At 42.9% G+C, this 15,601-nt stretch overlaps 1 protein-coding gene across 3 annotated transcripts; it reads right to left on the minus strand.

The window, feature by feature from the left end:
* Window positions 1-3,095: 3,095 nt before the first annotated feature.
* Window positions 3,096-15,188, minus strand: KCNJ2 (potassium inwardly rectifying channel subfamily J member 2). 3 transcript variants are annotated; one of them, XM_058706026.1, is made up of 3 exons: window positions 14,037-14,719; window positions 13,803-13,901; window positions 3,096-7,923 (listed from the first exon to the last, which is right to left on the minus strand). In XM_058706026.1, the coding sequence occupies exon 3, from the start codon at window positions 7,706-7,708 to the stop codon at window positions 6,425-6,427; it is 1,284 nt and encodes a 427-aa protein (XP_058562009.1). In that variant the 5' UTR covers window positions 7,709-7,923; window positions 13,803-13,901; window positions 14,037-14,719; the 3' UTR covers window positions 3,096-6,424. The 3 variants fall into 3 exon arrangements, 2 of the variants coding, with proteins under 2 accessions (XP_058562009.1, XP_058562008.1); XM_058706025.1 differs by lacking the exons at window positions 13,803-13,901; window positions 14,037-14,719 and adding an exon at window positions 12,967-13,149; XR_009255486.1 differs by lacking the exon at window positions 3,096-7,923 and adding an exon at window positions 7,930-10,573 and having other exon boundaries at window positions 13,803-15,188.
* Window positions 15,189-15,601: the final 413 nt, after the last annotated feature.

Genomic DNA, 15,601 nt, shown 5'->3' on the forward strand with positions numbered 1-15,601 from the left:
TGCGAGGGGACTCTGGCAATGGACAGAACCGCAGCTGATGATTTAATGGACAAAATTTAAAAGCACATCCCGCCAGACAGAGCAGCACCTATTAGCCTGTTTCCTTGGAAACATTAAACAATACATCTCAATTTTTTTAATAAGCAGGGAATTGTATAGTCTTTTAGAAAGCCCTTCCTCCAAAACAATGAATGCCCTGAAGGCAACAACTTGCAGTTATTTGGAGAGAGCCATTTAGGTGTAATTATTCATCATTATTATTCTTATTAGTAACAATCCTGTGTTGAATTTTAAACTCCTCCCCTTCCACATTCTTCTTAATGGCTCTCTCCTTTCCTTTCCCAGCATCCTACTCCACTAGCTTCCAAACTAGATGACTGACTCATCCCAGTGTGCCCAGAAAGTTTCCAGTTTTAGCACTGTGATGCCTGCATCCAGGGAAGCCCCTCTGTCCGCCACCCCCATCCCCCGCCCTGGGAAACCAGGACAATTGGTCACCCTATTCAAGAAGCAGGTACTGTGGTAGAATTATTGACTCATGGCTTACAGGTGTTACCTTGTAATTATGTAATTTTTAAAGTTATTATAATAATCCTCATATAGTGGCTCAAATCATCAGGTCACTAGAGTCCTTGAGCTGAATTATTTTGGAAAAAGAAAAAGTCTTTTTTTTTTTTTGAAATAAGCTGATCATGGAGCTGGTTCTTAAAGTACATGGAGCTAGCCTTCATTTATTTACGTATGTATTTATTTAAATTTGGGAAGCAAATCTGACTGACTTAATCTGCTTTGCCAGCTCTAAAATGGAAATTTCTAGAGGGAACTTTGTTTTCTTCTTTGCAAGTAGGATCTGGGGAGCTGCTGCTTCAGCAGGCCAGGATTTGGAGGTTTCGTTTGTCACTGAAAAGAAGACCTAAGCAGAAAGACTCTGAAATCCCACCTCTGCCTTTTCTTTTGGTATATATATTTAATTAAAAAAAAATTTTTTTTTTTTTTTTAAGTAGAGGTGAGGCACACATAGCATTCAGCTCGCTGCCTGGAGTTACCATTATATATCTTGCTTAGTGAGGCCAGTCACCAAGAGGATCTTGTTACACCTTTGGCTCCCTGAGTGGGAAGAAAGCACAGTGTCTATAATGTGGTAGGGTGCCCGTAGCTTGGTTAGTACCAGAGTTTTGTGGTTTTGCCTGGAGACAGGACCGAGCAATTCCTAGTTAATGGAAACTAATCTGAAGTTTGAAATTTACCCAGATCCCACAACCAATGCTTAAATTTGTTGTTCCTCTACCCTTTGTGAATTGTTCTATCTCTCCAAGAACTGGATGAGAAATGGAGGAGCAGGTTATGAAGGAGGTGGAAATCCTGGGCTCATGTGTCCCATGTGGAGAAAAGGAATGCATTTTCATCACCTAGGAACATAGAAACTAAGAAGCAGAAAGGCCTTGGGTTAAATGGTGAAACTTGTGCCAAGAATGCCTCCAAATGGAAAAGCATAGAGTAGTGATAAAACAAAAACAAAAAAAAAAAAAAAAAAAAAGCGCACAGCCCAGTGCTCAATGGCCTCAGTTTACATCTCAGCTCTAATACCTACTTGCTGTGTGTGCTTGAACAAGGCACTCAACCTCCCTGGGCCTGGTTCCTCGTTTCTTAAATGAGGATAATACCACTGCCTACTCCATAGAGTTGCTGTAAGGATTAAATTATTTCATACTTACGAAGAATCTAGAACCATGCTTGAAACACGGTAAGTGCCCTGTGAGTATCTGTTAAAGAAAAAATATTAAGGAGCAACCCGTATTTCAGACTGCAGATTTCCTCAGTATTTCCAATCATGAAGAAACAGTTAAGTTATTCCAAATCTGCTGGAAGAAGTGGCATTTTCTCTGAGACTGCCTATCCCTGGTAACTTTGTGTCCTGAAACAGTATATAGGTTAGTGGATTAAACTGAGTTGGGAGGCGGTTAAAACCTGAATTCAAATACCATCTCAGCAATTCATTAGCTTTAAATCCAGCCTCAGTTTCCTCTATAACCAAGGTTGGTAAATTACAGGCCATGGGCCAAATCTGGCCCACCAGTCATTAGTCAAGTTTTATTGAAACACATCCACATCATTTATTTTCATATTATCTGTGATCGCTTTTGCACTACAAGAGCCGAGTTGCATTGTTGACACAGATTCTCTGTTCTGCAAGGCCCAAAATATTTACCGTCTGGCCCTCTACAGAACAATTTTACCAACTCCTGATTTATAATACAGGAATAATAGTATCCTAATCGGCCGGGGTTGGGGGGCGGGGGGCGGACAGTGAGATAACATAGAAGGCAGAACCCTACACATGGTTCAGGCTCCATAAAGGGTAACTATCATCATTAAACAGAGAGTCAAAAGCTAAAGCTTATGAATTTGTCAGTTTTATCTGCTCCTTTGTTTTCCATCCTCTCTCTACCTACGACATTCTGTCCAAAAACAAAATATGAGCTTGACTTCCTCTAACTTGGATTAAGTTCATCTGCCACTCCACCACACCTCCCTGTTTGGGCAATTTCTATGGCTCTATTCTTCCCAAAGGTCAGGATTTATGTCCTATTGTTTGGAAACATTTGCTTCCGATCTCAGCAATTCTACAGCAATCACACAGGAAGCCCACAGACTCTTGCACGAATTTGTCCTCAATTTTTAATTTTTTATTTAGAAATAATAAAATAAGACATAATATATAAAAATATGTACAATCCATGGTTTGTGCAGTACAATAGGAAGACTTTTAGATACAAAAAGACAGCAAATGGGAAAATAATAGTGATCACGATTGTCAAAGGCCGAGCCCAGAGCTGAAACCCAACAGAACTAGAAAAAGAGATTCTAGTCAGGAGTTGGGAGGTGCCTATAGAACACTTTTATTTTTCACCTTAACATTTATTAGATCCAGAGTGAAAAAGAACTCACTCTGCTTCTCAGAACAAGCTTCTTGCCCTTACTGAGCGGCTTATTATAAAACATGAACTGACATTTGTTATTTGCGAGGGTAACATGATTTGGGGGGACGGAGTGCATCAAACAGACATCAAGGTTTGGGATGGAAGTTTATAGGGAAGAAAGGAAATGAGGAGAAAAAAAATAACGCATTAATAGGTGTGTGTGTGTTTTTTTTTTAAGGTAAAACAGACTTTCTCCAGGAATTTGGAAATGGCTACAGTGCTATAGCGACATCCTTACAATGTCTGATTCAAGTATACTTCTTAGAGGGATAGAAAACTATTCTATTCTCAATAGTCAAAATAGAATTCACTTTGTCTATCTTTTATTTAAAAAATAGGATAGCCAGGAATCTATGCCTCCTCCCAAAAATATAATGCCCATCCAGACACGAGCAAAAATTCTTTAAAAGGGAGCAATTCCTAAGTAAATTCAACGGGGGTTTGCTTGCAATAGAGAAGCAACACCTAGCTGGGAAGAGACCCCAGATATTCACGGCGAATCTCCTCTGTCTTCATTCTAATGACATATGTGCGCTAATTACGGAAAGGAGACCCAGTCAATAAGGACAAATATTTTGAAGGTAAAATGCAACAAGACATGTTGTGCATTACCTGTGTCTTGGCTCTTGACAAAAAAAAAAAAAAAAAAATTGCCATTTAAAGCTTGTAATTGTTAAAAATACTAATAACTACAAAAAGCTTTCAAATGAACAGTCCATGCTGAAATAAATAACAGAACATAGCAACACGAACCTTATAAGGCTGGTAAATATTTGCTAAAACCATGCTAACCGGTAGCATATAGGTACTCGCTCTCAGAAATTACGGAAATTATACTTTCTATGGCAATTTTTTTTCCCTTTACAGACTTCTATTTACATTTGGCTTTAAATATGAAAATATCTGATAAACTTTATAAAATGTACACTTTAAAAACATAGCTTCTGCAAAATTTTCTTGGAAAAGAAAAAAAAAACAAACCAAAAACAAAAACAAACCTGTGCACCAGAAATGTTAGATTTTTTTTTCCTTTTTTTCAGAAAGAAGTTGAAAGATTTCCCTCCCTCATCCTTGCCCCCAGACCCACCCCCTTTCAAATATCTCAAGTGTTTTTAAGTGGCAGCACTGTGTGTTTGGGAGGAACCTTCTCAGTGGTCACCCCCATTCTCCATCGCATCTTCCTTTCATTTACATATCACCGAATACTCTTTGGTTTGATTATTTTCCTTTGCAACATATCGAAATAGCAGCAGCTGGAGCCCTCAGTATTCACTCACTGTCAACAGCCAAATTGTTCCCTCTTCTGTCAATCGTTTTGTCCCATCAACCCCAATTCCTCCAACTCTCTAAACAACTTTCCAAACCTGCCTTTACATTTGGATTTAAAATAGCATCCACTTGCTTGACATCTCTGTCTTGGTTTCGGTGAAAAGAACACCAGTTTTCAAACCCATCGACTTTGAAGGCTGAGAACAGCAGAATCTGTCATATTATTGCAGGCACGGCTTTCAGAGATGGCTGTTCAAGAACCAGAGACTATCACACACATCAATTTACAAAATACAGGATTCCAGAACAAGCTGTTTTTTAATGGCATACAGGGATATAATACCGTAAGAGAGTTGATTTTGAGACTCCAATTAAAAAGAAAAGTCAGTACCCCCCCCACCAGAATTCACACATGAGGAACTTTAAGCCAAAAAAAGAGCTCCATTATTGAGTTAGAGCAAGAGGGAAAAAATAAAAGAGTTTCGATCAGCCAGGCAGGAGAGACTTCTCGAAAACAATGTGTCCTTAGTAACCTGCTCTCAGGATCCACAGGCTAGAAGGATCAGCTCAGATCCAACCCCAGGTGTGCATATATGAAGGAGAAGTAAACCATGGAGTTCATTATCTCCTCTACTTGTGGCCGCCTTATATTTTCTATGGCTCTTGTTGACCCTAAAATACTGCGATATTTTCATTCCTACCCTCTACCACTAAAAAGAAAGTAACTCTCCTCTCCCTCCTGAATACTTGAGTCAGAAGTGGCTGGTCCACATCTCGCTGGCTCCCCCTTTGGCATCTGCAGCTTCCCAGACACCAGGGGACTTGCTCCACACAGACCGATCGGAAGAACCAGCCTAGAGGCCAGCTGTGGCATCTTCTCAAAGGCAAAGTCAAGCTGGAAGTGTCCTGACAGTTGGGGCAACGAATTCAGCCACAAGGGTTTAACCTTATTTATCTTTCATGTTGGATGGCTCAGCCTTGAGGATGCCAACGAACTCCAACCTAGGAATACATTTTGGAATGTGCAAAAAAGGGGAAACCCAGAAAAATCTAAGAGCACATCGCCATCTCGCACCTTATGCATTAGCCTGGCCAGCCCTACCTCGCAGGAAAGAAAAGATATTTAATATTGTGTATGTGTGAATTTTACTTCCCCTTTCTTCTTTCTCCTATCACACACAAGTTGCATGAAAGAACAAAACTGAAAAAGCACTACACTTACTAGACTCTGTGTGGATGATGTTCTATTTTCTGAGTAAGGTGAAAAAGGAAAGGGCAGTTCAAGGTCTTGCTGAGGTTCAAAGTTACTGTCTCTTGATTTCAAGGCAGCCACGGGGCTTTTTATCCCTTTTAGTATAAGCTCCACTGTGCAAAAATGTGCATTATCTTTGGTATTTATTTTAGGTAGTCTAACTTAAAATTTGAGATAACCCATTAACATCATGGAAGAAAAAAAAAAACAAAACAAACAAACCCAGAGGCTACCATTTGGCTAGTGTTACATAATGCCCTTATGTAACCAAAGAGAGAGAGAGAGAGAGAGAGAGAGAGAGAGGAAGAGAGAGAGAGAAAATCAATTCTAGCAAACAAATTACTGGCCTCAAAAAAATCAGGCTCTCGTTTTGGCAGCTCTTGGCAAACACTTGCCACTTTGAAGCACATATCATGAGCTTTCAACAAAGTTCAACACTGACTTTTAAATTACACGAAAGAAAAACTACACAACAACAAAAATACAATTTGTGTTCATGTAGTTAGCAGCTTTTCAAAAATTAAGGCAGAGTCTTGCCTTTGTTATGCCATTAAAAACATTCTTGTTCCCTAAAGAGAAGCATTCTGGATTAGTCAAATACCCAACCAAGGCTTGCCTGCAAGTTCAAGTTTTGTAAAAACACAAAACAATACATAAAGACCCCATAACTTATTCTACAACATGTATGTGCCATTGGGTCACGGGGGTGGGGGTGGGAGGGGTGGGGAGGGGGAGGCATGTTGAGTGCTTTATGTTCATCTCCGAGCTTACAGTCTTTCTCTGAAACCATTGTACTAGCCTCAGTCCCTTGTGGCCACTTGCCTTGACCCACCTCTTCACCAGTACCGTCGTCTGAATAGCTGTTTTGGGCCTTTGACCAACAGACTGTAGTTTAAAGTAAATATTCCAGAGAAGGAAGCAGTCATATCTCCGACTCTCGCCGTAAGGGCCTGGGCTCTAGAGGTACACTTGCCTGGTTGTGAAGGTCTATGTCAGGGGGTGTGTCTGTACTAGTGCTTTCCGGGACTCCGTTTTCACTGTCATCTTCCTCTTTGCTTGTGAGGGCAACTTCGTTTTCATAGCAAAATGAATTAGCATTTGAGAGGATATATTTCTTTTCTGCTAAGTCTCTGGCACTACAAAGGGGAGTGTTGGGCACTTCATAAGTCTTGTGGAACCTTGAGTAGTCCACTTTGTAATAGTGCTTCTCTTCAAAGAGTACAGGCTCATAGCGGTGGCCCCAAAGGATTTCATTGGCCAGATACGAGCTACGGCACTGTGTTGTCATGGCCGTGGCTTCCACCATGCCTTCCAGTATCACAACAATTTCAAAGTCTGCATTGTCAATGTCCTGTTTACTCAAATCATATAAAGGACTATCTTCATCTATTTCATGGACTATAGTGATGGGGGACACCAGAAATATACGATCAATTCCACTGTCAAACCCAACGTTGATATCTATTTGATCCAGGGGGATGTACTCCCCTTCAGAAGTGATTCTGGATTTGAGCAGCTGTGCTCTCACGTGAGCTTCCACCAAATGGCTTTTCCGAAGATTGCCCACCCGCCACATCAAACACAGTTTGCCGTCTCTCATGGCGATCACGGCATTGTGACTGAAGACAAGAGTCTCGTTTCTCTTCTTTGGCTTTGCCATCTTTGCCATGACTGCGCCAATGATAAACGCATCGATGATGCAGCCCACAATGGACTGGAACACCACCATAAAAACCGCAATTGGGCATTCGTCCGTGACACACCTGAAGCCATAGCCGATGGTTGTCTGGGTCTCGATGGAGAAGAGGAAGGCAGCTGTGAAGCTGTTGACCTCCGACACACAAGCTTTGCTCTCTTTAGATGCATCCAGATCCCCATGGAGCAAAGCTATCAACCAAAACACGCAGCCAAAAAACAGCCACGAGAGAACGAAAGCCAGACAGAAGATAACCAGCATCCATCTCCAGCGAATGTCCACACATGTGGTAAAGATATCTGCAAGGTACCGTTGTCCCTTCTCACCCACATTGATGAACTGAACATTACAGTGGCCGTCTTTCTTCACAAAGCGGCTCCTGCACTGTTGTCGAGTGTGGACTTTACTCTTCCCATTCCCAAAGCCATTTGCAACCGCCATGGTGGCCAACTTCATCCCGTCTTCTTCCGAAGAGACAATGCTGTAGCGGTTGGTTCGCACACTGCCCATCGCTTCTGCTGTGGACTCCAGTGCTTCTGCTTTGGAAAACAGTCTGAGTTTTTGCAAAACCCTTTGGAGAAACAGTTTTGAATGTTCAGTGAGGACGCACACACAAAAAAATAAGGAGAGATGGGGGTGTCCGGGAGCCTTGAGGTTCTACCAAGGTCTGTCTACTGACATGCAGCACTACCTTAGTAACTCAGCTGACATCCAGGGTACATGTCCTGAAAAAAACCAAACAGACAGACAAAAGACATTATTCATTAGAAAACAAGTCATTATCGAAGGGTTCTACTCCCTAAGGCAACATGTCCTAGCAGGATACGGTCAGATATAGAGAAATACACTCTGCATTGAATAACAGGAGTTTTCATTTCTTTGTACCCTGGAAAATATCTGTATTATATAAACAAAGTCAATAAACATAGAAGACTTAGTTATTTGGAACAGCCTTTCAACCAACATTTCAGGTCCTTTTCTCCCTATTTTTTTTCCAGCAAGCTAGGAGATTCTATTTTACAGATAACCTCTCTTATTCTCTCTCTTGCCTTCTCTACATGCTAGGGTCCCGAGTTATTAAGCAGGAGAAAGGCTTGCTAAGCCCAAAGTTTGTCGCCAGGTTTTGGGAACTCAAAATGTCTAGAGAACATTTCATATAAATGCAGAACATTAATATTAATTTGAGTTGCAGGCGCATTATGGGAGAATATGGGAGCCCTTGATGACACGGTGGAAAGCAGAAGGCACAGACTATTTTGTTTAAATGATAAAACTGAGTAGACAGCCCTTATGATGATCTGAAATCGGTCCCAATTTCTGGAGACTGTTTGGGCTTGCTGCATCACTTCACACGCTGCAAGCAGCCACTTTGCAGAAATGCCTGATAACATCTCTGTTAGTGCAAGTGATTCTGACTTGAAGGCGTAGGTTTGCTCTGGGGGATAAAGAGCGAGTCTGTTGCCTAGCAATGAGTCCTGAAATTCTCTGGAGATGGGACTGCCATGTGTAATGACAGGCTAGGAAGTAAGCACCTTTGTGCCAAAGGACCAGGTCTTTAGCGAATTGAGATAAGGCAGGAACTCATTTCATGTGGGTCCAATTCTGGGTCTTCCCAAACAGAGACAACTTTGTAGGAGTGGAGCATAATTGTCAGTTTACTTTCACTTCGAGCGCTCTTGTTTGCTATATGTTCCCATGGAGAAGGCACTCACCTTTACCTAATGTGAACAAATAGTAGTTTTTCAATTTTTTCCTCTTGCCTTATCCTAACCTAGGTAAAAAACTATTTAACTTCCCATCTTCACTCCAAAGAAAACTATTTTTTTCCTTGACCAACAAACAGAAGTGTAAGATAAAGTCTAACATGTTTTCTTCGCCAAATAGAAATTAACAAAACTAATATGGCATATAAAACCCAAAAGCGATCCTCCACTTGTCAAACAACCCAATCGATCTCCTGCAATAAAGGGGGACAATGAAAACCAGATGGCAAGGGGCAGAAATTTGCTGAAGCCCTGATCATGAGGACTCCACTTTTTCTTTCCCCCCTCCAAACCACATTAAGATTAAGTGGTTAACAGAACCAATCTCAGCCAAGCCAACTGCAAAAAAAAATAAAGCCGTTCATGTATCTTGTTTTGGTACACCCCCCTAAAGAGAGGCAAGGTGTATTGTCTTTGAAAATGCCTCGTTACAGGCTTTTCGCTTCTCCCTCCTTATCCAAGTTATTATGCAAGAATGTGCCCCAACACATTTTTCCTGAGATTAGTCATCTGTGAAAATTGCAATGTGTGTTACATTTTGGCAGCTTTTGATACCTAAATGATGCCCGATTTGAAAGTGCCTTTGAATTACTTTATAAAAAGAAGTTACTGTGCCTTCCCAGTCTTCCACCTGCTTCAATGTTTTGTCTGCTTCCCTACGAAGTTTGTACTTGGACAAAAGGAACAAGCCTCCTGTTCCTCAGGGTTCTAGGTCCTGGACATGGAAAGAATTGTTTTAACAGTGATTTCAGATTACTGGGCTCATGTGAAATTGCCAAGGATTTCTACACAAACCCAGATAGGGATAATAATATAGCGGCAGATACAGGTGTACTTTCCAAAAAAGGGGGATGGGGAGAAAGCTCACTTAAATAGTGCTTGTATCCTTGAGCTCTGAATGACTTCAGAATCTTATATTATAAGTTGACAGCAAGAAATTCCCTTTTCATGATTCAAAACAAGCCTTCCATCTGAGTTACCATTAGGGACCACGAGTAGACAGTTTCAAATTTCTTCTGACTTATTTCTTCACTCTTTCCAGATTAAAGCATAACAACCATATGAAATCTAAAGACTGAATTATGATCTTCCAAAAATCCTGACCCCAGGACATTAGTTCGAATTCCACAAAACACAATACCAGCTTCCTACGGATAGCTTTCTGCACTTAGAACTTGAAAGCAGCCTGCATTGAGCGACTATTATTGTCTTATTTCCACTGTTAATGACAGAATTTGTTCCACATGCAGAGCATCATTTAGAAATTTTACCCTTCTGCCTGCAAAGGAGAAAAAAGATGGTTTGTTTTGTTTTGTTTTGTTTTTCTGTTTTTTGGCAAAATGGAAGATTTTGTCACTTCGAATAGATATGCTCCAAAACAGATTTCTGGGTGTATATGTGTCTACACACATTATGTATATTCAGAGTTTTGGGAAACTGATCACAGAGCAAAACTCTAAACCTGCCACAGTTTGCTAGGGTGATTGTCTTAATATTTCATTATGATGAATGTCCTTTTTACTGACCTACTCACATGCCCAACTGACTTTACGCAAGCAGAAAACTTCCTTGCCTGCTTTTCTCTCACTGAAAATCACCGATTCATGAGTGTCTAGAAAAAAAACTTTCATTAGGAACAGGGCTTTCATGCAACTTTATTGTAGACATACATTCAAAATTATTGTGTGAGAAACATTCAATCAAGAGTAGAGGAGATCACTAAGTGATGTGACTCCTTGAGGGGTACAACTCAGGAGAATCCATAGTTGATTTGATGTGTAAATTCCCCTCTGAGCCAAAATATTTCAGGCCCTGATGTAAATTTAATAGATACAAATAATCATTTTACCCAGGCTATAACCAATGAGGTAGAAAGTATTTCTGGGAAATTGAAAGGCTACATGTGGTGGTGTTCATGTTAAGACTATTTATAGGCTGAGCCAAAATTAAGCATAAGCAATGGAAAAAAATAGTTCAGCCGTTTCAATCTTAGGTAGATGTTAAAGAGAGAGAGCACTACAGATAAATTCAAGGTCAAGGAGATAACACTGTATAAATGAGTGAATCTGAATCGTTTTTACCATATGGGAAATACTTCCAAGATGGGTTATAAAAAACAGGAAAAATATAATTATGAAGAATAAATGTGTCCCATAATAAGGTCCCGGTGAACAGTGGACAAGAAAGTTTCTAACTAAGGACAGGAAATAAGGATAGGTAAAGAAAGTGTGCTGGGCTGAAAGAAAGGTCTGCTAATGAGTGTTCAGAGCAGTTATTCCCCAGCTGACGCCATATAGACCAGCCTGAGTGTGCTCAGGGCACATGTTGCTATGTGAGCACAACTGCTGGCAAAGCAGCCTCTTGGAAGCTCAGTAAACAGAAGGGAGGGGGAGGGGAAGTAGGGGAAGGGCAGAGGGATATGCATTTATCTATGTGAGCACTCTACCCTTTATACTCCGCAATGCACGTAGCATCATTCAGCATTTGCAAATGCTGAGAAATATACACATTTGGTGAGATAAAACCTGCAACAGTCTGTCAGTTCAGGTAAAAATGTGGCCCATCTTTCATGCTACGGAAAAGTTATTCAAGGACTCTACAGCTAACCAGAGATTCTACAGCTGGAGCATCTAAAGGTAGCAGAAATACTGTGTGTCCTTAAAAAAAAAAAAAAAAAAAAAAAAAAGCAAGCCAAATTCACAAGCGTTTAGAGCAAATATTCCTATGGATGCCAATAACATTAAAGAAAGTGCCACCAAAACCTGAGGGGGAGGGGTTAAAGCAAAGTTAAATGACCTTGACCCCAACGTTGACCCCTCTCACCATCCTGGAAGTAATAGCTCTTACTCCTGAGCCTGGAGACTTTTCAGATATTGGCAAATATAAATAAACCACTCAGGGGTGAGGGAGGAGGGGAGCTGAGAAAAAGCTAATAAGTGTACAGGTAATATATAGCAGACACAGGGCAGTGGTTAGTGAGAGGAAATCTGACAGCCTTTTGATTATTAATGTGAAAAGAAAGTAAGTGGTAAAAGTCAATATGCATTCTTTCATACCTAAAACACGTTTTCAATGCCTTGTTTCCTAACAGGTAAATTCTGAGCTTATGAAAATCCCCAGGATTCACAGCGGTATCCTAGTTACCATCCTACTGGTAGGCTTATCCAGACACAGACATTAAACTGCCCTTTTCCTATCTCGGTTTTTTTTTTTTTTTTCAATTGTCATGACAAGTCTATGTTATGATGCAATCCTTTTGCAGAATCGAGTCATTTTGACCACTGTGCTTTTCCTGAAATCACCCTGTCTTCAACTTAGGTATTAATACTATTATTACTAAGAATAATACGTTGCTTAGGACAGAGTGACATATGATGTGAAAGTTTTGCTGTCTTCGGGCTCAAATCCAACGCGGGCTCGCGCTCTCTTTCCCCAGCAAAGCAACTTTGAGAGACGCTCGCTCTGTTTGGAACTCGACGCTACACTTGAAGCAATGACAAAGGGAAAAAAACAAAAAAAACAAAAACAAAACAAAACAAAAAAACCCGCCAAGGATCAAGACTACTGCTGAGTCCCAAGTTTGCCAAGGTTTGAGACCAGTGTTCTAGAAGCACTCCCCACCCCCCGCCTTTTTTTTTTTTTCCCTTAGAGCGAGAATCGAACACAGGCTCCCTGGCCCATGTCTCCAAACTCAGTATCTCGCTACAGCTGGTGCATTGGAAGTTATGAGCACACACAGATGCTGCAGAGAAATCTGTTTCTATTGCTCAACTGTTCCAAGCATGTCTCAGTATTTTTAGCTCTGGGGATGTTCTGGTGCGCACACAAACTCCATAGGCATGATCTGGGACTCCGCAGCGTGGGTAAGCGCTACAGCAGCGTGACAGCTGGGCACCTCTGGAGCAGCGGGGCAGGGTAGGGTCGGCGACGGCGGCCCGAGTCCACTCCCCCGGACACACAGGCAGCGGGAGAAAAGGAGGGAAGAAAACACACAGCAGCCCTTACCTGTTGCTGGCGCAGGAGCATGGGGACATGGAGTGGAAGTGGGGGGTACAGAGGCATGTAAGATCCAGTAGTTTGTAAAAGCGAGTGAGCCAAAGCAAACCAGAATCCCCAAGACCCAGCTTGCCGGCGCCGAGTGAGACTGTGCGCTGGCCAGGGCTCTAGTGCGCTCTGCAATATCCTGGGCTCTTTTGAGATACCGGCCCGCCTGGCTCCGCCCTCCGGCCTCTGCCGGCCAATCGCGGCGCGCCTGGCCGCACGGCCGGCCCCGGGAATCGCGGCAGGGAGGGGAGGATGCTACACCCGCGACCCGCGGCGCTGCCAGCGAGGAGAACCTGCCGCCGCTTCCTCCCCCTCCGCCCTCCGAGCCGGGTCGGGGAGTCCGGCCCCGGCCGGGGGAGGAGGAAGTTGCGCCCCAGCTGGGACAGCAGCAGGTGGGCAGCTCCGCGGCCGGGCTTTTGCGGCCGCCTAATTGCAGCCTGGCCTTGGGATGAGCTTCCTTAGCCGTCTCCGAGCCCCACACTTCCCTTTTCCTCTGCTCGGTGGCTGCCGTGCTGTGTGCGTCCTCCTCGAGGGGCCCGCGAGGTGCCAGGGCCGGGCGAACCGTTTGCAGGCGGGGAGGATTGCATTGCGTTGCAGCCCAGGCGCACCTCCCTGTCCCCTTGCTCCCACCTACGGCCCCACGCCCCCCGAATTCCCCGGCGGAGGAGCCGCGAATGCAATGGGGGAAAGGGACCGGGACGGCGCGCAGAACCCGGCTGGATTTTAGACGCGCACAACTTTTGCAACTGCAGAGCCGCTTGGCTCTTTCTGCTCCCGGCTGTTCGTGAATTACTTACAAAGCGCCTAGACTTCTCTGCAGGGTGAACGACTCGTTCCCTCTCGCATTGTCCGCCCTCAGTCTCTTTCTCCACCGCCGCCCGGCACGCTCTACTGATCTAAAATCAGAGCAATTAGAGTAATGAATTCTCTGGAACAGCAACTCCTACAGACACTCAGCTCTGCCCTCGCATCAGCGCCTCCCAGCCCTCATTCCCAGCAACCAGGCAAGAGCATGTAGACCCTTTAAAAACCTATGTCAACTTCAGTGTTAACCGCGTCTGGATCCTGCGGCTTTACAGCTTAGTCCGTGTGTACGTGTGTCTGGCTGTCGGTGTGTGTGTGTCTGTGTGTGTGTGTCAATTGAGTAAGTGCATGTAACTCTGATTACTTGGGCGTCCTAACGAAGCTTTGCTCTTAAAGGACACAGTATATTTAGGAGTCTTCCTTACACGGAGTTTGAAATTCCTGTGTGTGTGTGTAATGTTTATTTCCTCAAGCGACCAAATGCGTCCTTCGTGCAATTGGTCGAAACCTCTAAAAGGCCTCCTAGAGTCGCCAAACTACTTGCACAGTCTAGCTCGTATTCAGGGCGGCACGGACTGGTGGATTTGTGTGCGTAGGGGAGGTGAAACTTGACAATTCAAGGAAAGGGTCTGCGCCGGTACCCACCTCCTAGCCTCATTCCCTCACTTGGCCCCTAGGAGGTGCTGGTGAAATATGCTAGGTTTTGCAGATGCGTACTTAACCCTGCTTTAGCAAGGGTGCCGCCTGTCCTGGCGCTGAGCGAGAGACTGAAATTAAGAGTGTGAAATAAGTTGTGCGTGCGGCGTTATCTGCCTGCGCTGAGAGCCAAACGTCTTGCCGTTCCGTCCCACTTGCTGAGATTGTACAGTACTCCAAACCCTGTGACCGTCTTGCCTTGTATGCGGGAATAATACCTCACCCGGGGTGGGGGTGGGGTGGGTGGCGGTAGGGGTGTGTGTGTCCACTTTAATATTTATTAAGTAATGTATTACTTTGGAACAGCTTGCATTAACTCTGCCAAATAGATGGATGTGTAGAAACCCAGGCTGCAGCCCAAAGCTAAAAACGTGGAGATAGACAAGCTAACTCTGTGTAGCCAGAGGAAGGACAATGACTGACATCTCACCCCACCACAATAAGCTGCTTCTGAAATATGTTTCTTCATGGATTTCTTCTAAGAAACAGTTGGGAGAGGTCCAATCAACCCCTTAAAACATATTAAGACTAAAGGGAAAGAGGAAATTAATCATTTATGTGTATGTCCTTTATTATGATTCAGTCTGTGCATCTGTAGATAGCTAAGAATTTTCCAGCCCATGTGAATTCGGAGAGGCAGCATTTTCATTTCTAGGTAACGAGCTCTTTTTGAAAGTCAGTCACCCAGAAAGGGGTGCCATTTTCCTGGCATGTGGATTGAAATTGTTTTATTTTAATACTCTAACTGAATAAACTGAATATAATCATAGGCCAAGATAGTTTCATGTAATAGAAGAATCTTTAAAGAAATGAACACGAAGTTATAAGATTATGGTTGTTGTGTAAATTTTGTCATGGAGGGGGAAAATAAATAGACGTACCTTAATCTTTCTCATCAGCATCACTCTTACCCACCATGGGCTGATATGCAGCAAGGCTTATTTCTTGAAGTTAAAGAAAAATTGATTCTTGTAATACGCAGATTCCCAGCCTGAATAGAGGTTTTACCTTAATTATTTAGCTAAATAAGGAAACATGAAGGATTAAGTTTTGTAAGTAAATGACACTTTGTAAATGCATGAGGGCACTAACCCCA

The sequence above is a fragment of the Neofelis nebulosa genome, chromosome 16, assembly GCF_028018385.1.
Source record: "Neofelis nebulosa isolate mNeoNeb1 chromosome 16, mNeoNeb1.pri, whole genome shotgun sequence".
NCBI classification, from domain to species: Eukaryota; Metazoa; Chordata; class Mammalia; order Carnivora; family Felidae; genus Neofelis; species Neofelis nebulosa.